The sequence below is a fragment of the Notolabrus celidotus genome, chromosome 3 (assembly GCF_009762535.1).
Source record: "Notolabrus celidotus isolate fNotCel1 chromosome 3, fNotCel1.pri, whole genome shotgun sequence".
Classification (NCBI taxonomy): Eukaryota; Metazoa; Chordata; class Actinopteri; order Labriformes; family Labridae; genus Notolabrus; species Notolabrus celidotus.
The window spans coordinates 4,745,330-4,768,450 of record NC_048274.1 but is presented as its reverse complement, the minus strand read 5'-3'; the positions used below and the strand labels follow the sequence as shown (position 1 = coordinate 4,768,450).

The 23,121-nt window shown below is 41.0% G+C and overlaps 1 protein-coding gene across 6 annotated transcripts in view; it reads left to right on the top strand.

Moving 5' to 3' along the window:
• samd4a (sterile alpha motif domain containing 4A) overlaps positions 1–23,016 on the top strand; it is a 60,359-nt gene extending 37,343 nt beyond the window's left edge. Inside the window, exons 5-15 of one of the 6 annotated variants that reach the window (XR_004630902.1) lie at positions 165–212; positions 1,440–1,549; positions 2,343–2,429; positions 3,166–3,418; positions 3,508–3,593; positions 4,847–4,965; positions 5,360–5,561; positions 8,255–8,381; positions 11,487–11,570; positions 16,724–17,786; positions 22,820–23,016. Coding sequence is in view for 2 of the 6 variants with exons in the window: in XM_034681020.1 (XP_034536911.1) it covers positions 165–212; positions 1,440–1,549; positions 2,343–2,429; positions 3,166–3,418; positions 3,508–3,593; positions 4,847–4,965; positions 5,360–5,561; positions 8,255–8,381; positions 11,487–11,570; positions 16,724–16,752 (1,145 nt within the window). In the remaining 4 variants the exon portion in view is untranslated. Of the gene's footprint in view, positions 1–164; positions 213–1,439; positions 1,550–2,342; positions 2,430–3,165; positions 3,419–3,507; positions 3,594–4,846; positions 4,966–5,359; positions 5,562–8,254; positions 8,382–11,486; positions 11,571–16,723; positions 22,625–22,819 lie in introns of those variants that run through there. The other 5 variants (XR_004630901.1, XR_004630900.1, XR_004630899.1 and 2 more) reach the window with 5 other exon arrangements.
• Positions 23,017–23,121: the final 105 nt, after the last annotated feature.

Sequence of the window (23,121 nt, the reverse complement as noted above, 5' to 3'; positions counted from 1 at the left end):
TAATGTAGATTCCTTGAATGTAGTGTTTATAAGTCTGAATTTTAACTGTTTGATGAAAAAGTAAATGACTTCTGAATACCATGTTCTGGCCTTAAAGGGAGGCAGACATGTTCCAGCAGCCAAATGTTCACATTATCGTTCGTTGTTTTGTGATGTTCTTAAAGGATTCAGGAGGAGGGAAAAACTGTCACCTGTCCTGGATAAAAACCTCTGTAAGTGTTAACAAGGAGAGAAACCCAACAGATCAGTGGAGGATCTCATGGACTGTCTGCTATGTGCGCCTTAAAGACATTCATCTGGAGGCTTTGGAAAGTTGTTGATCCAGTCAGAGCAGTTTGTCAGGGGGAGCAGAGGCCAGAGCTGTCGATCGCTGTGACCTTACTCTGAAGCTTTCTCTTTGCATTAGAGTCAAACATTCATGTGTCCATGTAGTCATAGATTTTTCCTGCTGTCATCCAGATAGGGCTGGGCGATAATTCGATAACAATAATTATAATGATATAATTTTTCTCACTATCAATATAACAAATGTTTGATAAAAATGTGATAGAAATAAACCTGTAATTACACCCCCCAACTAACTAACTATCGCCCAGCTCTACATCCAGATAAAGAGACAGACCTCAAACAGTCTTTAACTGCAGACCTGAGATAAAAATAAAAAGAATAAGGTCCTTGATTTAGATTTAGATTAGTTAACACTGTATCAATTTATCAAGATATGTTGTAGGTAAATGTTTTTATTTTTCATCACATACTTAGTTTCAAAATCTATGACAGTACACATTATCTGAGCTTAGTCGACAACTGTCCTTCTCTGTACAAACTCTGCTGACATGTCTTTTATTTACTGGAAGGTGAGCATGTTCTTAGTCTTTGGGAATGACATCTCACTTATGATGAACGGTGAGATGTCATTCAATGTGTTAGTTCTAAAAGCTGCTTCAAGTATTTCAATGCGAGTCCTCAAAAATGAGCAGATGAATATTGAACAGCAGATGATTTATGAAGGAAACATTTTGTAAACATGTGAAAACAGTGTTCAGTCAGGAGAAATATGCATGCAAAGGTTTGATTTGTTTGTTGCGGTTATTAGCTTGTAGCAAATAAGAAAATCAAGCAGTGGGCTTTCCTGTAAACTGCAAAGTGAAACAGAGCTGGCTCAGCAGCTAGTTAACACCCTCAGCAGTTTGAATGTAGAGAACAGGAGCTGAGCATCCGTAAGCACTTAAGCATTAAAGCAGTGTCTGACAGACATGTGATATATTATGTATTTGATGTGGGATCATTAAGATGCATTCCAGTTGTTCCCTTTCTACAGACCATGTATTTAGTTTTTTAAAGTAAAATGAAGATTTTTTATTTCTTATTTATTCTTATATTTTCTAAGAAAAGTGTGTTCAGTGTTTGTTTGCTTGTTTGTGATTTCTGCCCCTCAGATGTTCCCGCGTGGCTGAAGAGTCTCCGTCTCCACAAATACGCTGCTCTCTTCTCCACGATGACGTACGATGAGATGATGTCACTGACGGAAGAGCAGCTTGAAGCACAGGTTAGATACAAACACACATTTACACTCAACATCTTAACATGGAAGAGTTTTTACAGTAACTTTTCAGTGTATACACAAAGTAAAATGTGGAATGAGGCCAACTAAGCTAACATTTTCAAACACAGTACAGATTCAGATTTATATCATTTGTTAGCTTGACAATACTCAGATGATGTCAGATTAGAAATCGATTCTATGGAAGAGCTAGAAATAAGAGCAGAAACACCTTCTTACATCAAAAAATACGATTATCTAGCGATATACCTTTATTCATATTTAGTTGTTCTATTGGGATAGTTGTAGCGCTCTGCCTGGTTTAGATTAAAATGATTCCAGGTTTGAATTTGTCGGTGTGAGGCCAATTTAGTGTCTTCCGTGCTTGAACTTAAAGACGTTGAGGAGTCTATTCTGAAACAGGATGCACCTAAATTTAACGCAGCTCACCAGGAAGCTGTAGACTTCCTCCAGGTGCTGCAAGCTTTTCCCCATCTGACCTGAGATGGTGCATATCCACTCTGAGACGTGCTGAACTCCAACAAGACAATGATTCTATGTGCTGGACGTAGCTAGACCTTTAGTGAGACATGTTTAGAAGATGCATTAACCTTCAGTGGTATTTATTTGCTGGAATCAAACAAAGAGAATCAGATCCCCTGCTGCAAGTGAAATCATCTTTACCGCTCTGCACATTTATTTATCTCAGAAGTGTTATCAGTTTAGTAAGACGGTATTTTACTCATGAGAGATGTAATGTGATGAAACACTGAAAACACAAAATTCTTCCCTCCAACAGAAAGTCACCAAAGGAGCAAGACACAAGATTGTAATCAGCATCCAGAAGCTCAAAGAGAGGCAGAATCTTCTTCGCAGCCTGGAAAAGGTCAGAGTCGCTGGCTGACTTTTCTCTTTCCGCTCTTCTTACTCATCATAACTCAGTTGCCTCATACAGCTGCATTCCTAATTTCAAATTGAGATTGATGTTATAACCTTATTCAGGACCCCACCTCTCGTTTTCTGTGTTTGTGAGAGAAAGTGATAAGGGGGGCTCATTCTTGGACGGTGTGATGTGTCTCAGATCACATCTGAGGGAACACCTAATCCAGGAAGGAGAGTTTTGGGCTCTGAATTTAAACCCATCATCCTCCCCCACCCCACGCCGCCCCATTCAGCCTTCAAAGCAACACAATGGCACTCAAGGGCACACCACAGGAGGAACTTCTTGGGCCAGCTAAATTCAGACTTAACCTTTTCACCAACACTTCATTTTAATACTTGTTACCGCTGCATTTGTAGGGCCGGGGAAACAAGACACCTGTTGCTCAGTATTTTGGGTTTACACAGACTCATGTATATCGCTGCTCTTAAGAGGGTGGTTGAGGGGCTAATATGATGCATTCAAGCAGTGGAGGAACTCACACATCGCACGTCTCCCCTCTTTTCTTTTCCCCCTGTCTCTTAGCATTCAGCATGCACATCCAAAGAAGACATTTTATCTTATGTGATTACATTACATTTATTTCACATATTACATACATCTCTTCCTTTTGTTCTATCTTTCTGATCTCCTCCTTCTTACTCTCCGCACTTCCCTCCCTTCAATCATTCCCCTCCACCAGGACGTGTTGGAAGGCAGTAACCTGCGCGCCCCGCTGCAGGAGCTCCACCAGATGATCATGACGCCTATCAAAGCCTTCAGCGGTGGAGATGAGGCCTCCATGCAGCGCCCCCTGCTGAGCGCAGAGGGCAAGAGTGCTGCGCCCGGCTCCCACCTGAGCAGCAGCAGCAGTGGTGGAGGAGAAGCTGAATCAGGCTCAAGTGTCATTGCAGAGGGAGATTTACCTGGCCAGTTTACTCGGGTCATGGGAAAAGGTGAGCAGCATGTACCGGTGCTCTGCTGGGGGTGTTTCATCCACTGGAAGATTTTTATGTTTTGACTTATTGTCCTGTTTTCCTCTCAGTTTGTACTCAGCTACTGGTGTCAAGGTCAGATGAGGACAACATCAGCTCCTACCTACAACTCATCGACAAATGCCTCATCCATGAGGTACTGACTTCCTCTGAAGTACACAAAATACTTTAATTTTTTTTTATATTTTGTGGGGCTTTTACACCTTTTATATTATAGAGGAGAGGATAGTGGATAGTGTAGGAAACTGTGAGAGAATGGGGGAATGACATGCGGGATAGAGGCCAGATTTGAACCTGGGCCACCTGCTACATGGGCGCGCAACTTAACCATTAGGCCAAGTCCACACCAAAGACTTTTATGTCTAAATGGAAACTTAATGACACAAAACATAGAGAGGCAGACTCTGAGTAAAGATTGTCAGAACAGTATAAGTATATTATCCATAATGTCCCACACATTCACAGCTGTTTTTACACTAATGTATAATTCTTGTAGTAATGATGGGTATCATCAACAATCTGTTAGAGTTCATCATCTTTGTAAGTTGGTTAAAAAGCAAATCAGGTCAGTTAAATGTCAAACAAAGGATACATTCAGACGATCATTGAGGAGTTCTGCTTGTCAAAGTTCTGACTCTTAAATTTAAGATTGTGTTATAGTTCAACTGTGCTGTGTTCAGAATTTTGTATCTTAATGTGAGAAACTTGCATCTACTCATATACTACCAGTCAAAAGTGTGGACACACCTTCTCATTCAATGTTTTTTTATTTATTTTAATTATTTTCAACATTGTAGATTAATACTGAAGACATCAAAACTGTCAAATAATCTGGTTTTGCCATAATATGGATTACAACAGTAGTCAAATAGGGCTATCCATTGCGTGCTAACCCTACCTCTGAACAACACAACTGATGGTCTCAAACACATTAAGAAGGCAAGTCATTCTACAAATGAACTCTTGACAAGGGTCATGTTCATTAGAAACCATTCGAGGAGACCACTTCATGAAGCAGACTGAGAGAATACCAAGAGTGTGCAAAGCTGTCATGAAGGAAAAAGGGGGCTACTTTACAGAATCTAAAATATAAAACATATTCTGCTTTGTTTTAACACTTTTTTTATGAATTAAATAATTCCATTTATGTTCTTTCATAGTTTTGATGTCTTCAGTATTAATCTACAGTGTTTCAAATAATTAAAATAAATACAAACCCTTGAATGAGAAGGTGTTTCAATACTTTTGACTGGTAGTGTATGTGATGAAGACAGTTGTGGTCACAGCTTTACATTGTGCCTGAAACATCCTCAGCTGTGCTCCTCACTAGTCATGCCTCATTTCATCCCTGATTAATACCGCCCGCTCTCCCCTCCCCCTCCCTTCCAGTCCTTCACTGAGACGCAGAAGAAGAGGCTGTTGTCATGGAAACAACAGGTCCAGAGGCTGTTCCGGTCCATTCCAAGGAAAACCCTCCTCGACGTAGCAGGGTACCGACCACAGAGGAGGTAGACGGACAGTAGCCTTGATCTTCTTTCTTTTACTGTCTGTTAATAAAACTTTAAAATGTGATGTTTCTTTAAATGTAGGGAAAGATCCAGAGAGCCAGTCTTCAGGTGTATGGCTATAAAGGGTTAAACAAGTGAAAGATGTTATACATTGTCTAATTGGATATAGCTTTACTTTAGTACTCACAGAAAAAAACATGCTGCTAAATTTAGCCACTCTGCATGAAGTTGACCGATTCCCCTTAAAGCATAACAACGACATGTATCAAGATCCTTCTTGGTCTGACTGTTCTGCTCACTCACACACTGTTAGAACAGGTTTTCAACAGATCCAACACTTGTAATGAGGATCTCTATCAGTGCTTAACTATATGTCACTGTTTGTCTCATCCAGCCGATTTGGCCAGTCCAATTCTCTCCCCACCGCTGGCTGTGTTGGGGGCAGCGTGTCGGCCAGGAGGAGCCTCCGCCAGTTCCAGATGCCCTCCAGGAGCTTGCCAGGTGCCAGACTGAACCTGTTGAGCAGTGGAGGGCTGCTGGGACCTACACCTCGCAGCTCCAGCAGCACACCCACCGGTCCCAAGCAGGGGAGACAGGTGAGTCACAGCCTCAGAACGACAACCATCCATCCATTCATCCATTATCTTGACCACTTAACCCGTTCGGGGTCACGGGGGGCTGAAGCCTATCCCAGCTGACTTCGGGGCAAACACTGAAAGACAGACAACCATTCACACACACACTCACACCTACGGACAATGTAGTGTAACCAATTACCATCACCAGTGCCCCAGAACGACAACCTTTAACAACCCTTTTTAAAACAGCAAGAACCAGAAAAGATCTTGTGGCCTCAGTTTCCAGAATTTTTTCACAATTTGGCAGTGATTATTCGCTATAACTTTACTCAATCTGATACTAAACATGCAATATTATTAAATAGGAGCAAACAGTTTTTGTCTGGGACTGTTTTGTTTTTTTTTAAGCTACAGCTAATAATCATCTTCACTTCCATTGGATTTATAGTCAATAATCTAAAGTGGTAAAAACAGATTTTGGGAAGTCTCCAAGCTCTCAATGATAACTTCAGGGTTTTGTTTTCTGTTGAGCCACCTTTTATAAGTCTACCAGCAAATGTTTAGTATTTGTACTCAATACAAATATAGACAAGAGACAGTTAATGAATGAATTCATGAATCCAGTTTGAAAAGGTTTGGTTGGGCTCTCCTCTCCATAGAGAACGTCTCGAGGCATTTTCATCAGACTTGGTTGAATCCCTAAAATCAATTTTCATAAGAAGTGTGTCGCAGCGTCTTCAGTTTAGTTGGTCCAAAATGTCAGAGGAGGATGATGAGGTCAGATATTTTCCTAAAAGCTCATTGAATTAAAGATATCTATGACAGGAAACCTCGAGCTGAATTCATGGTCTCATTGTGTGTGTGTAGTGACTGGAATGCTGAGTAGCAGTCGTGTTCGTGACTGTACAAAGGAACATTTGGAAATGTGAAATAATACATTCCAGGATGTTTACAATAACCTGGGCAGCAGAATTCCTTCTTCAGCACGTATTCGGCCTAAAATAGGCTTTTTTATTCCATGACCAAAAAATGTGGGGTGAGGAAGAGGAGCAGTGCTGCCGTTTGGCCAATGAAGCGAGGTGGATGGAACTCGTAGGAAGGTCACCCCACATACCAGAGGCTCTGCGTCAGTGCCGAACTCTGAAACAGGAGGAGCTGTGGAGCTGTTTCGGGCCCAACCTGGCACACTTTGGTCTGGGCTGACCCAGTTCATTGTGAACCTCTCTCTTTCTCTCTCTCTCTCTCTCTCTCTCTCGTTTTCCCTCTCTCTCTCTCCCATCCTTTACAATTGGAGGAAATACCTCGGTTCCTCCTCCTCACTATGATCCGTCTTGTGTGGGACAGTAGTGTGAGTGTGTAGAAAGAGGGAGAAGGAGGGTGGGAGGGAGGGAAATATGTGAGTCATAGTTTGGGAGAGGTAGCTGTGGTGTTGGAGGAGGAGGGGCGATAGGAGAGAGAGAGAGCGAGAGTTTGTATGAGTGTCTATGAGAGAGAGAGAGTGAGAGAGCCAGTCAGAGGCAGTGAGAACAGTGCACAGGCATTTCCTGTTTTTCCCTGGCCCGTGGCATTAGAGGGCCGCGAGGAGAGGAGGAGGAGGAGGGCAGGGGGGAGAGGTGAGGGGAGGGGTATGTGGTGATGGTGTTGGGGGTATAATAGGCAGGTTACTGAGAGGAATTCATGTGGCTAGCGTCTGAGACTGTCATTAGGTGTGGGCCAGACATCCAGACAGAAGTGTGGGGGGGTGAAAATGTGAAGAAGTTGTGGTCTGATCTGAGACGTGCTTTCTTGCAAGCTTGCACGTTTCATAAAATTCTTTGATCTGTGAAAGTCGGAGCGATGAGGGAAACAAGTGACGTAAGGGGAGAGCTGAAGAAGGATGAGGATTTATGTGTTTATCAAATCTTATCAAAGAAATTTAATCCTGACCAGGTCATACAGAGGTCACTGAAGCATTGGTTGACTACTGTTCTTAGCTTATAGATAAGGGAAGTGATGGTGTAATGTAGAACCACACATGAGTAGACAAAAATAAAACTATAATGAGTTTAAATCTCTCTTTATCACAAGGAACTGTCAGAAACAAATAAGAGAGAGAAGCACATGAATGCCTGTGTGCAGTAAAAAAAGGTGATCTATGTATTTCTACTTCATAAGGAACATTCTACTGTACAATCTTTACATCTATTGTGCTGAAATAATACAAACATTTATTCAGTACATACATGAAAGTTTAAGCTTATAAGTCCCAAGAATAGAATTTAGTGATAACTTGAACATGTTTTTTACCTGCCCATGTAGTCTAAGGATGATGTAGACTTTGAATAAAGTTCAGCCACCTCATTTTCAGAGCAGAATCAGAAATGTTAGTCTACTCTTTGGTATTCCCAATAAGACATCCTCAAAGAAATTTGGCAACTTTCTGTGAATTTTGAAGGACAGAAAGAGGACGTAACTCTTCTCTAACAGCAGCTAAGATTTTAGAGTGGCTGCTTTTTGGCTTTGGATAACATTCAATGAGTTGCTCAAGGATTCTACCCTTGAAAAGAACAAGAAAAATTAGAAGTATGATCGAGACCTGTCCTTTTTAGTGTCGGTGATCATTTTTGTCACCTTCTGGCACGATATAACAAATTGGTTATTTTGACCTCTTATCGTGACGTTAGTCCCACAGCAGTGATTGCATTGTTTCATTTTGTTATTCTCCTCCTCAGGGTTTGTGGTTTGCCAACCCCGGAGGAAGCAACAGTATGCCCAGCCGGACTCACAGCTCCGTGCAGAGGACCCGCTCCCTGCCGGTCCACACCACCCCACAAACCATGGTCATGTTCCAACAAGCTGGTAAGAAACACTGAGAAACACAAAAACCGACCCACACACAACAGTGACGTAACGGGACTGTGGTAACTTAATCTTCAAATGATGTTTCCATTACGGCTGTCAGCGTTTACGTGTTCATCAGGATGGGATAAAGTTCCAAAGTTAACTCATTAATTCAAAATAAATCACGTCATTTTATTTACCTGTGAGGACACCATAGTTAAGCCAGTTGTCACACTTTTGTCTAAAGATGGTGTTTTGTTTTGTTTTGTTTTGTTTTGTTTTGTTTTTCAAGAATAGATGACAGTGCAACAAGAAGTAAGCAGAAACTGTTGAACTTCCTCAGGCATTATGAGATTTTTAAGTGTAATTTCTAAACTTAGCTGCTTTATCGTAACCAGCACCAGGCAGAGTGACCTGTAGTAACCTCTGCTGACTGTACTTTGTCCCACAGGAACAGTGGACAGTACTCAGACAAGCTGGGACTTCCTCCGCTCTCTGTCGCACACAAACACACCAGAAATGTTCTCTTTTTAGAAAGAAGAGAAGAAGCAGATTTAAAAAAGCAGGAGGGAAGTTGGAGGGAGAGTGCAGAGAGAGGAAGAGATAGAAGCAGGGAGGGAGAAAAGAGTCAGAGTCTCACAATGAGGCTCTTTGTGCGGTGGGTACAGCGCTCCCTGACCCACTTTCCTCCCCTTCCTTCTCTCCCTGAGTTTCTCTCTTTCTTAACTTTTTCTCATGCCTCCATCGCTCAGTCTTTGACAACTGTGCAGAGTCATGCACTCAGAGCAGTCACTCTGGAGGAGGGCTATAGCTGGGTTTGGGCCAGAGAAGCTAATTTGAAAGGCTATTGTCCCCCCTACCCTGCTCTGTGTACATATATGTGATCCCTCTCTCTTTCTCTCTTTCTCTCTCTCTCTGCCAACAGATGGATAAAAAACTTATTAGTTGGGACACATGAGAGAAAACAGGGGATGAAGGGACAAGTGAGAGTCTATGAGTACAGTTCTCCTCGGAGTGTTTGTGTCGCTGTAGTCTGGGGGTGGAGGGGTGTGTGCTGGGCGGATTTGGAGCCTATAAATAGCTCAGTGTGGACTACTGGGCCTAACTCAGCTTTTCTCTCATGCCGCAAGAGATTTTCACTGCCGGGCCTTTGTGAAACTCAGCTCAGGACTAAACGGCTGGAAGAGGTTGCTAGGCTTCAACACACACACACACACACACACACATACCCCTTCCTCCAACCTTAAACAGCCCTCTTTAAAACAACCTCCACCCTGCTCACAGTAATGACGCCATTTAGAGTTAGATTTATGTGAAAAGCAATGTTAAAATACTAGTAATAATACTATGTTCTATACTATGCTGTTGTTTTCTTAATAGTGTGAGCAGCTGAAGACTCTGTCTTGACTGTTCAGTGAGGATACCAGTATGTCTGATGATTCAGCTTTCCTGCTGACTGAGTTGTTTTAGCACTGACGTACCCACACATACTTCTATAAGAACAATCTATACACTTTTGTCCACAAAATTTTAAAAAGAGGTGAAAAATTCCATTCCCCAGACAGTTACATTTAGGGATGTCAACAATTAATCGAGTATCAATTAATTGATTGTTAAGAACTTACTTGAACACATGTTTTTGTTTTGATTTTCTATCACGTGGAACAAACATCATGTGGTCTCATATTTGGTTCAGCTATCAGGGAGGAAGTTTAAAGCATGTTTCGATGTGAATCAGCTGACTGAAGGTGTTGCGCATGACGGAGACGCTCATCTGGGGGCTGCGGCTGAGTGACAGGTCTCCATGGGCGCTTTTTTTCTCCGCCGCCGGACTGATTATGACCCAGTTTTGCTCCTGGCTAACACCTGACCACGTTCACATGCTTATTTTTCTCAATAGGAATGAGTAGACAGAAAACTTGACACTGTGAGTCTGAAATATGTTTCTGTTCAGTTCCCTTGTTGAAGTCTGAGCCTTCACTTTTATGACTGTATGTCAGCAGAGATTATGAGCCTGCTCCACACGTTGATATTCAGCGTGTTTAACATTTTGAACACCTCAATATGATCTGTAGATATTCAGCACTGTCAGTTATATACATTGTGTCGTGAAGGAAAATTTGATTTGGTGGAAAAAAGGCATTCGTCATTGTTTTTGATGGAAAACGTTCACGTTTATTTAATGATTAACCGATAATTGACGGTTAACATTTCCAATGATCAATCACAGAAAACACTTGAAATTTACATCCCTAGTTGCGTTATATACCGTGGTATAAAAGTTTTAGTTTCCTTCTCTGTATGTCTACATCTGCAGCTTTGATTTTTTTGTTCCAACAAAGGAGCTCGCCATGTTTTAATTCCTTAAAGAGTTTTGAACCCGTTTCATATTTGGAGTCAGCAACAGCCCAGTGATGAAGCTCCATCATCATCACGCCTTTGTACTTGAATAAAGATCTAGCATTGGCGTAATATTGGTGTCCTGTTGTGAGACTTCACGTTACATTATGGTGTTGCAGAAGCACAGGAAGTAAACACACAGTACTGCTAGTGAGATATCCCTTTTAATCACTATTTACTGCCTTGTATTTACAAAGGAAGTTTACATTTTATCCCAAATACAGCCTCTAATGTTCTCTCTCTCACACACACACACAACCAAAGTGATAAATGACATTCTCCTCCTGTCTGCCGTGCGGTCTTTGTTTTGATGTAGCGTGTGCCTCAGTGCTGGAGTTAACAGCGTGCTATAATCTGATCACTGAGACCGCACTCTGGTTGACTGGACCACATTGTTCCATTACACTGATCAGACTCTCTTTCGTCCTCTGCCAGCTCCTCTGATGCTGATTTCTTGAAAAGAGGGGGTGTGTGAGGATTATCATGCTTTTGTTTAATTAGGATGAAAGGCTGATCAGGAGTGTGTGAAGTCACTTTTTCACACTTAATGAGGAACTGGTATTGTGTATTATTTGTACCAAAGAGAGATGGTAGAAATAATGTGATTAAATCAAGCTGAACCTGCTGTGACATCATCAGGACTCTGATATCAATTGGAAAACCTATAGTTTGATCACCGGCTCTGACTTTGCTTCATACCCTCTTTTTGTCTTTACCGTACAGATCTTCAGTTACCGGTGACAGAGCCAGACATCAACAACCGCCTTGAGTCTCTGTGTCTGAGTATGACGGAGCACGCCTTGGGAGGTAAAACTCACTTTGTTACATTAAAATTAGTAATCATCCAGAGATTAAACATTTAGAGAGTCTTATTCTGCCTTTGAGTGTGATTTTTAAGCTGATGATATAGCTGTTTATCTCTTCACATGCTTCTGTACACGCTGATCACTGCCTGGTTTCTGGTGACAGTAAGCCTCACACACCACCACAGGGAGCAGTCTCTGTTCTTGTTGCACCAACTGAGTTATCTTAGCCACTGTGGTTCCTGGCTGCCATGGCACTGTTTTGATTCTACTTGTGTGTTTTGTCTCAAGATTTATCCAGAAATCTTTTGGCAAAACTGTTGCATTTGAAAGTTTCTTCCATCAGAGAGCTACAAAGCTCCATCTGATGTTCTCTCAGTCCTCTCAGACTGTTACGAGCTGATATATATCAGCAGTTCTTTGAACTGTGTTTACATTGGTGCTGCACAGTTTGCTAACATTGTGCAACTGTGATTACAGTGAGCTTTATTGTGATTTGTGATATAATAAATGATATTATGAGGCTCTTTGCTTGGTTATCAAAGAACATGCAGAGATTATTGATAGTTTAGATTTTCTGAATACGAACCAAGTGCTCACTGGAGACTCATTGAAGATGCATGTTTATAAAGTGTGAGCACTTGTACTCAGAGCTCACTCATGTATGATCTGATCACCCAGGAGGATTGTTGAAACCAGGTTTAAATGACCCCTAATATTCTCATTGAGCTCTGCTGTGGTTCTCTTTGGCTTTTATGACCTCGAGCTGTCTCTTTGTCTTTACTAACCTTCACTTGTATGCATTCATCATATTTTTCTCCAGGCTGTCTCAGATGTTAATTAGTCATGTTACCACGCGACATAGCAACTTCTACTTTGCAAGTTTTACACATCACTTCTCTCTGATCCACATCCCGAAACAGAGACCAAAATATTCCCTCATAGCAGACAAGTTTTTATTTTTTTGTTATGCCACCTGTTCAGCTTCAGCTTACTGGTCACGCTCCTGCTTGTTGGCATCCATGTTGGTCACTCTGTGCTCTGCATGCTGGATATTCATGTGACTAAACAAACACACCCACACACACTCAAACTGATAGGCACAACCATATAGACTCCAACCAATCAGAGAAGAAGTTGTTTTTTTCAGACACACAAAAACACATTTATTTTAATCTGAAATTGTATCTTTTGTGCGGTTATGTAATTGCACATTCTCACATCGGGATTGTAATTAGGTTAATTGTGCAGCACCAGTTTTACCAAAATCTTGTGTGCACCAGAAAGTGCCAAATGACAACTGAGGCTCCTGACTTAGCTCTGGCATATAAGCATATTAAACAGTGTTTTTACGGTAATGATAAAAAACCCTTTACTCTATAACTTTGACATGTTAGTGAAAAAGGGGAAATGCAGTTAATGTAACCTAGAAGTCCAAAAATATTTTAAATTTGCATCAAATAACTGAGGAAGCACAACACTGGATTTTTCACAGTGAACTATACCTCTCTGTTTTCATCCAATTTCAGGCAACTGCCTTTGCAGATACACATTTATGTAAGATCTTTTTCATTATAGTCTCATATTATATTATCCCATACAGTCTTTGCTGTTTTAGCCCTGTGATGAAAGTGTAATCTAATGACAGGAACACTGATTTGGGACCAAATGCTGATATGTCATTATAGAGCTTGTATCAGTCCACACTGATGACTAACTAGTTATATCCAGCATCCCTTTCAGGAACTCTCTGTTGCTTCACTTTGTTTAGGTCATAAGGTTTGAGCACTACATTATTCAAGTTGCTGCCGACAGAGCTGCACAGGTAGCAGACTGCCCTCATAAACCTGCACAGTATTCATGCCTCAGTCTCCAGTTTTAGAGTGGCCTGCACAGGCTTGTTTCACAGGCTCATCCAGGTTTCTGCAACAGAGGTTTAACATTGACATACCTGGATATAAACATGATTGGGACACTGCTCCCCAGTTTAAGTCATCCAAGCTTCTTCTGCTGTCAGAAGGACTTCAGTGTTGTGTTCAAAGCCCACAGAAAACTTGAAAGTGTCCCAAAATGATCTCAGTCTGTCAGTCAGTGAGTTGTGATCAGGTCAGGTCATTTTAGTTCATCTTAGATCTTACAGCTGAGACGCCCATTCCAACACTCAGTAAATGATCCTGTTGTGTGAACAGCTTAAAGTCTGGAGATTTCAGCCCTCCGATAACTGCAGACTTGTTGGAGCCTGATGAAGGTTTTTCACATTTGTTATATTTGATTCTTCCAAAAATCGACAAGTTTGAAATCTGGCTGTGATTCTGACGACAGCTGAGGCATGCTGGGAATTGAAATTAGCAAGAACTCTGTCACAAATATAATCGACACAGGTTAATACAACCTGCTGTACAAACTTGTTTGGAGATTTAGGCTTGGAATGATATTATAGAGCATTCAAAGGATGACATTTATAGATTGATTTTAAGAGGCGTCATACATCAGTAGCATGTGGTCTTACATACATTAGTTTAGATTTTTGCATCCATTCTAAGTAGACAACCAAACACTCTGATAACACCAGCTTCACATTATGCTTATTGGGAAATGACGTGAAGTTGTTGAGGGATCTCAAACAGCTCATTGTTATAAAATCCATTTATAACGAGCTGACATTTATCTCACTCTTTAAGACTAAATACTCTCCTCAGGGAGATGAAATCACTCTTCTGTGTTCACATTCGCTGTAAATAGCAAACCATATTATAAAGACTTGAAAATGCTGATGTAAACAAAAAACATTGACACACAAAAGACTTCTGGATCCGTCAGCATGAAGCTGTTGTTGACGTGGCTCTACGTGGTCGAGTCAGATGACATAAGCAGAATATTTTCATGTACAGTGAATTTTAGTCTGGGTTACAGCCAGTCCCAACACCACCCCCACCCCATCCCAAAACTGAAGTGAGCTCAAGACAGTGGGCCTCAGTGCTCAGTGGACAAGTGCTGCTTTGTGTGTGTGTGTTTGTGTGTGTGTGTTTGCATGTGTTAGAAATGAGTGGTGTGTGACGTGGGGAGCTGGAGGGAGGAGTGTGTTGAGCTGAAGAAACTTCCTCTTCATCAGAGTTTTACCTGACCCTGATCCCTCTGCACTCAGACCTCCAGCTGTCTGTGGAGCTTCAGAAACAGAACTGAGAGACTGAATCCAGACAGCTACGTGACGTGACCACAACACAAAACTGTCCATGCTTAGTTGACACTTAGTGACATCAAGATATGTAAACAGGCAACCTTGGGAAATATTGATTTTAATATCTGTGTTTCAGAGAGTTTTACTGTCTAATGAAAGAGTGCAGAGTTCAGTGTGATAAGGACTGGAAACATAACAAACACTGAGTGCATCTATATTGTACAACTGGTATCTGTGCTCTGGGTCAGGTATTCCATTTAATCGTATCCCTTTAGTGACAGAAATCTCGGTTTGATTGTTAAATTTTATCAACAAGGAAATTAGTCATCCCTAGTATTTACACATCAAACTCCACAAACGCATCGATAAGTAGATCTCTTTTTTTAAAGACTGTTTTTGGAGAATAAAAAATAAAGAACTCATTTGAGGTCAAGTTTAATAAGCTAAAAAACATGAGGCTTCTCTAAACTTGCACATTGACTCACACCTGTAATTATTCTCAGAATCAGAATCAGAAATACTTAATTTTTCCCGGGAGGGAAATTGGGGCATACAGAGCTTTCTTACAGTATGTAAGAAAGTTAGATATTAATAGAAGAAGGAATAAAATAAGATATAAATACAAATTTAAAAAAACGAAATGAAATGAAATGAAATAAAATAAAGAATAAAATTAAATAAAGATAAAATATATATACAAAAAAATGAATAAAATAAAGGAAAAAAAATAATAATACAATTAAATACAATGAATAAAATAAAATAAAGATCAAATAAAGTAAAATAAAATAATAATAAAGTATATACAGAAGCACAGAATAGTTAGTTAGCTATGTACAGAACTGCTGGGAATGAAGGAGATATATACAAAGATGTTAAAGTGGATATTCATCTTATTACTCTGTTGATACATGAGTCTTGTCTCACACAGTAAAATGTTTTTTATTCTGAAGCAGCCAACAGTGACATTAGTCTGCCCTTTCACTTTTATGATGAAGGTTTCATTTTCATGGAATAAAGAGTCCACCAGAGCGGAGCCTGATAAGGTTTTCCTCTGCAGCCACACCAGAGGCAACAGCTGTCAGACGGTTGTTTTCCTCTGAACGCCTCTATCAGTATTTTGACAGATGTGTTGTTCTCTCACTATGACAGTGTGGGCCCTGGCCCCTCACTGTTCACCAAGTCAGAAGAGCTTCAGTTCTTCTTCAGGAAGAGTTCATGGCACAGTTAGATCTGCTACATTTTACATTAGATTACATTATATTCATCAAGTGCTTTGAATTAACACACTTTATCTTAAAGGGGAATCCGTTATAAAGAGGGGGGAGAAAGCAACCTTTACCAAGTGAAGCAACCATGGTAGTGAGGAGAGCTTTGAGGTATTAGAATGAAGGAGAGCTGTGGTTATTAATAGTTCTTGTGAGTATTCAGAGTGAGGCCAATATTAAGTCACATGATGCATCTGTTTGGCTCACACATAGTAACATGCATTGGACCTTAAATGTGGTGCTGGACTTCTATAAGATATGTGATTCTTAGCAGCTTGTTTCTGTCCTGGGTCATAGAGATGGGCTGTCAGACTTTAAAAACTTTAGGCCTGTTCTCCTTTTTTTTGCAGGGACATTAATGCATGAGCATAACAACATACATTTGTACATACAGGTCTACATTCAAACCCATATTCATGCGTCTAACTCCTGTGGTCTCATTGGTTTTTAACTTCTGGTAAGAGGGCTGGTTGAGCTGTCTAAGCCAAAAAGAAGACATTCAAACAGAGTTGTACATTTAGTGTTGGTCTGATGGAAGAGGTCAGGCTACTTTAAGCCATTTGTTAAACCTATAAACTGCTGGTTTGAAGAACCTGGAGTCCTTAGATTTTGAAAGTTCTATATTGAAGTGTCAGCACTGTCTGTATTTATAGATGTTGATTAAGACTTCGCCTGAACTCTAATGCTTCTTCTCTTCTCTCTCCTCTTCAGACGGTGCAGACCGCACATCAACAATATGAAACGAGGACCTGAGCGAGAGCGGTAGGACAGCGCGGGTTCACAAGGCTCTCTCACGTTAAGTCACCTCGAGGTCACCAGCTCCTCCTGTCCCCTCTCCCTGTAGCCAATGGCAGAGCTCAACCAAAGGATCGGGACCGGAATCAAGAAACACAAAGGAGCCAACCAACACACGGCTAACAAGAGTCTACCACACAGGGACCGTCCGTCGAGGTGTAAAAACACACTTCCTGCTCCGCCAGCACGCTCACAGTCACCTGCATCTGGGTGAGGAGAGAGAACAGCATCAGACACGGCCTGGACAGTGTGTGAACAGCGCCCCCTCACCAGGGAGGCCCAAAGCAGCACTGCAGACCGGTCAGAAAGGAGATGCTGGCTCTTGGATTAGAGCCCAGTGGGGCTAAGGCCCTTTCCCTCTCAAACACCTTCTGGTCCCCACACAACGATTACGGCTCGGGACATCTTTAAAATCTGTTTCAGTACCTCAGACCCAGAATCAAGACAAAACACGCAGAGTTAGATCGACACAGAGGGAGGACCGAGCGTCACGAGCACAGAGGAAGGCCCCTGGCTCTATTGGGTGGAAAAAAAATCATTAATATGTATTGTATGTATTTATTGTTTACATTATGATGCTACTTTCAAAGGGTACAGGAACATGGATGAATTTCAGGTATGAATTGTGTAATATTCTGTAAAGCCTCGGCTATCTACCAGCTTTATGTCCCACAAGTAGCCATCACGCTAGTTTACAACCAACGTGCATATTCTTTATTTCAGCAGCAGATGCTCAAACAATTTACCACGAGAGAAAGAGAGAGAGCAGAGAGAGACAGAAGAGGGGAGAGCAGACGTTTGAGGAGGAGAAGTGGAAGAAGTTGATGTGAGAGAAAGACACAGGAAGTAGTAGAAGAAAGAAGGAGGCTGAAGTGATACTGGAAAGGGAAGCGGATGTTTAAAGGAGAAGGACATCAGAGGCAGGACCTTTGGCCGGCTGAAGAGGACAGAGGAAGGTGATGTCATGTCTAATCATATTGTAAGTGTGTTCATGTGAGTAAGTGTAGGAGGAAGGGAATTTGGCACCAGTCAGTTATGTATTGTTTATCCATAGCATGTACTGTATGAACTCTTTGTTTTCAGAGCCTTTGTAGGCACAGTGTAGGTTTCTGTATGAGTAAATGGGAGATGGATACAGCTGTATCATCAGTGGGATTTATCTGCATGTTCAGATGTTGGGTTTAGTTATTTTTCTAAAGCAGGGTGATGTGCTTAAGCTGCATGTTACAGCTAACATGTCTGTCTTGGGGAAAAGACGGACAGTGAAACGGTTAGCAGCAGACGAAATAGAAGAGCTCTCTGGTTTCTGCTCTGACCGTGTTGCTGAGACGATTGAAACATTGGAGAAATCACACACTGTCAATCCATGAAGGGTAGTTTTCCCAGAGATTGTCTCATTAGTGCTTACCTCCACCTGCTGGCCAAACACAGCCATGACAACAGAAGACCATGAACACAGACTCTCTCCACACGATCGTGTTTTCGTGATGGAGACTCTCGTGTATCGTGGTCGTCTGTCTGTCCTGTCACTGCGGGCCTACATGGGATTTATTTACTTCTTTTTAAATTCAGAATCTCCAGTTATTCTGTGTCTTAATATTTATCCTCTGATGTCTATCGTGTCTGGACTTTATTAGAGAAGATTATATTGGAAAAGGTTGGTCAGGAAACACGTGTGCTGACAGACCTGAGTGTAAAAGGTCAACAGCGAGGGTTACTGATTGTTATTGTTTAGTTTCTTTATTATAGTTTGTTGCAATTCAATAGTACTTTTCTTTGTATTCTGCACTTGATATAATGTGATACACTAAATCCAAATGTTCAAGGCTTAAAGCTACAGTTTAGAGCTGGATCAAATAGGTCAGGTCAGACGTAGAGCCTCAGTATTCTCAGTGAGACAGAGGTCGACACGGAGCGTTGATGGTCGGCAGAGACGACACTAAATGGTTTCTGCTTGTCTGACGGTGAATACAGGAGAAAGGACCAGGTTTGTGTTTGTGCATGTTTTAGTCCATTTACTACAAACAGAACGCACTTAATACTCTAAAGAACTCTTTTGTCTTTTGTATCTACACTTTATTTTTGTTTTAGAATAACTCATGAGCTCGTAGAGACACTCCTCTTCGGTAAACAAAAAGTTCTTCAAAACTTTTAATATATCTGCACAAAAAGACCCAAAATGTTACCATCTCGTCTGAGCTTTATTCTAATACATCCTTCGTTTCTAATGTAATAGAAATCATTGTTTAAACAGGACACAGAGATGTAGAACACTAAAGTGCAGCCAGCAGTGATTCATTCAGTGTCGCCTTATATTTATGGGACTAAAGCATGCAGAAATGATCCTATGGTTCCTTTATATGTTACATAAATGATTTCTGTTTGTCTGACGGTGAATACAGGAGAAATCTCTACAACACATACAGTTAAAGGACCAGGTTTGTGTTTATGCATGTTTTAGTCCATTTACTACAAACAGAACGCACTTAATACTCTAAAGAACTTTATTGTCTTTTGTATCTACTTTTTATTTTTGTTTTAGAATAACTCTTGAGCTCATATAGACACTCCTCTTCACTAAACAAAGAGTTCTTCTGTTTGAAAGTGCAGTCAAAACTTTTAATATACCTGCACAGGCAAAACTATTCATGATTTAGACAGTAAAAATAAGCCTTAATGAGTTACCATCTCATCTGAGCTTTATGCTTAAACAGGATACAGAGATGTAGAACACTAAAGTGCAGCCAGCAGTGATGCATTCAGTGTCGCCTTATATTTATGGGACTAAAGCATGCAGAAATGATCCTATGGTTCCTTATATGTTACATATTTGATAGGTTGAATGTAGCTCCAGTCACAGTGCAGTGACTGAGGCTTGAAACTGGACTCTGGATGTGTGCACTCTCAGACAAACAGTCCACACACACCACACACATATACACACACTACTATTGTTAAAGTGTGTACGACGTCGTCACATCGCTGCACTCCTCAAAAAATTGTATTTCATGTGTCGAGTGTGTTTCATGTTGAAGACTCCACCAAAGCGTGAATGTGACATCAGCCCGGTGAAATCCTGAACCAGGATTCAGATGTTACATCCGAGACGTTTGTTTCTGATGCTGAGAAGCAGCTTTGGGATCTCGTCATCATGATGAGACTGTTTCAGTATCACTGCCATATGAATCAGTACTTAAAGTAGATGCAATTATTTATTCTTTTTGTTTCATAATTTGTTGCAGAGGTGATGCTGTTACTCATTTAGGTGTATTATTATTTAAAGTACCATATGTATTAACGTGTTATGGCTGGTGACCATACGTACATCTCAAATATTAACATAGTTATTGTTGACTTTGTTGTTTCTTTCATTTTGTTGTTGTTGCTGTTGTTGGACGTAGAATCTTTCTTTGTATCAGTGTCATGTTGAGATTTTTTTCATATGAAGCGTCGCGGTTGGAGAGCAGCAGCCGATTCTTCCAGACTCATCCTTTTTAATTCACTTTCAGAAGAGCTGTCTGCAAACAAACAGCAGTTTGTTGTTGTTGTTTTTGGTCTTTGGCAGGCCAGGAAGTAGACCAGTCCGTTGTGATCTGGAGTCTGAACTTGGTGCTGTGGTCGTGTTGCCACCTCAGTCTGTGATCCTGAGCGGGAGAGGCTGATACTTTCACGGATAATGTCTGGAGTGGTATGAAGTTTTCTTACTGTCAACAAATCCCATGGAAATGTCAAATTCATGTAAGTTTTGAGGCGCAGTTAGCGTTACTTTCCTGAGCCCTGAGCACATCGAACGCTTAAAGTCAGAAAGTAATACTGGGCTGTTTGTTAAATCAGGTGGTCATGCAAATTTTGAGCAAAGACAACTGAATCTTGGGAAAGGGGTGCACTTGTTGTGGATAGTCTCACTGGTTGATCTATCTTTTATGGGATTTTTTTACATTAAGAAACAGGAATCATATCTCCAGATTCATCCCTGAAACATGTTCGACATCACTTGTCAAAGCGATGAAACCTGCAGTCAGTAAAGAAATCAAAGGGATTATTAAAACTGTCGTACTTTTGCAGTATTGTTATGAACTTTCACATCCTGGTGCCGTGTTTGAGTTCTAAAGGTGTTCTGGAGAAATGTCTGTGCCACATTTTATACAAATACTGACTGACAGAGTTTCAGTAACCTGAGTTTGTGTGTTCTTTCTAAAAAAAAAAAAAAAGCTAACAGAGTAAAGTTCCATGTTTTGTGTTTCGAGTGTGAAACAGCAGCACAGGCCTCCAGTTTCCACAGTTTCCTTCAGCTTCTCTGGGTCAGAGAGACGACTGTGTGAACACAAAACACACCTGTGACGGGACGTTCAGCTCTGAGGTCCGGATCGTTACTCTTCTCTTCAAACCAAATGCTTTGTTTTTATTTTCTCTGAATGCATATCAGCTGTGTGGGTGCTTCTAACGCCGTGCACACTGCAGTATTAACAGTTAGATAACGCCTTGATATTCCAAAAACATTTAATGTACCTTAAGTTGAGACATATATGCTGTTTTGTATCTTTTATTTTTGTCATAGACTCTTCAGTTTAGTCAGTTTATGTCATTATGGGATGCCAAGACCTTTTTTTTTTTTTTTTTTTTTTTGTAAATTCAGCAGCATCCATTCTGTAACAAAGTGTTACCGCTTGACTGTGCTCCTTTATTTCATTTAGTTTTATTTTATCAAATAGCCGATGTCCTGTATTGACTGCAGGCTTACGTATATATTTGACAAAAGAATATTGTATGTTTAATAATAAAAAAAGACGAAAAAAGACAAAAAATTGGAGAAAATGCAGAAAAAAGAAGGAAAGCGTTGAAAAAAAGTGTAATTTATATTTTAAAAAACTGCATGCACAAGGCTGGGAGAGTCATATTTAGAATAACAAATGGCAGTGCCTTTTTTTGTACTCGAGACATTTCACCCAAAATGTAAAATGGTTTTATACAGACTTTAAAAAAACTGTCATGTTACAGGATGAAACTAGTGATGGCTGTCGGCTCACGTTCACACTGCGGCTGGAAGTGCTGCAACTCAGATTGTTCCCTCATCCCTGTACGATCTGCTTCACAGATAATCTGTGTCACAAATCATCGATGTGTTTGGAGGTCGAAAGGTAGATCTATTGATCTGCTTTGATGGGACAGAGCTGCTCACTGTGAGGATCATTCTAAGATCATTGATTTCTTTTATTATCAGAGACTCTTAAACTCCTGTAAGTGATGATGAATCCTCGTCTTTACTGATGAGTGACACATTACTGTGATTAACTGTAAATGCACCAAGATGCCTCAAAATCCCCCAAATTCATTCATCTCCTCGATTTGTTCTAACACATCTCGCCCCTCCTGTGATCTGATCTGTGTTTTTCTACCAGACGTGACTTTAGTGTTTTTGTTGTAAAGTGGATCAGAACCCAACAAGACTGGACTGACTCACAGATTTAAAACCTCACAGCAGGTTGGATTCATTTTAAAGATAAGTGACGTGAACGCAGCGGTCTGTGACTCTGGATTGACCGGCGATGCAGCAGTGTGAACGTGCCGCCGGCTGTAAGCTCAGTCTGTCGTGTGTGTACTCTGTAGGTACTCCTTCTTGCTGATATGAAGTTATGGATTATTGTGGTCTGTATAAAAACGGTGTGAATGAGTGTGTGACAGTGCTGGTGTGTGTGTGAGAGTGTGTGAATACATTCAAGTGTTTTTCAGTGTCTTGCTGTAATTTTGTCGCGATGTACCAGAATGCTGTGACTTGGCATGCCCCTGTTATACATAAAAAAAAAGTTGTAACTCCTCTCTCGTGTTTGGAACTTTGTTTGTTTGTTAAAATGTCTCTTCGTTTTTTAAAGTTTATATCATTCTGACAGCTGAACTCGGCTCGTAGAGACCTGCAGGTATCAGTCAGAGGTTATACAGTTCAATCTTTCATCAATAACAAACCCAGTGTGAGATCTACCATCATCTGTCCACTTCTCTGCTCTCTCCTCTCAGCTTAGATCCTCCTGTGTGCCTGAACTCTGAGCTAAGACCAGCAGCAGGAGGTGACCACCTTAACTCAGCCAGGAGACTAACAGAGGGCAAGAGCAGGCGTTTGGAGAGCAGAGAGGGAACTAAATGTGGTCTCTGTTGGAAGTCAGTGTACAGTCAGAAGGATTTAGAGCACCTTTAAGGCTTAAATGTTGCTTCTAGGTTTGCATCATGGGAAACAACAAGCTCAACTCAACAATGGAAGTTCCTCAAAACATGGATTGGCCCTGAATTTCAACCAAACAAGACCCCCCCCCCCCCCCCCC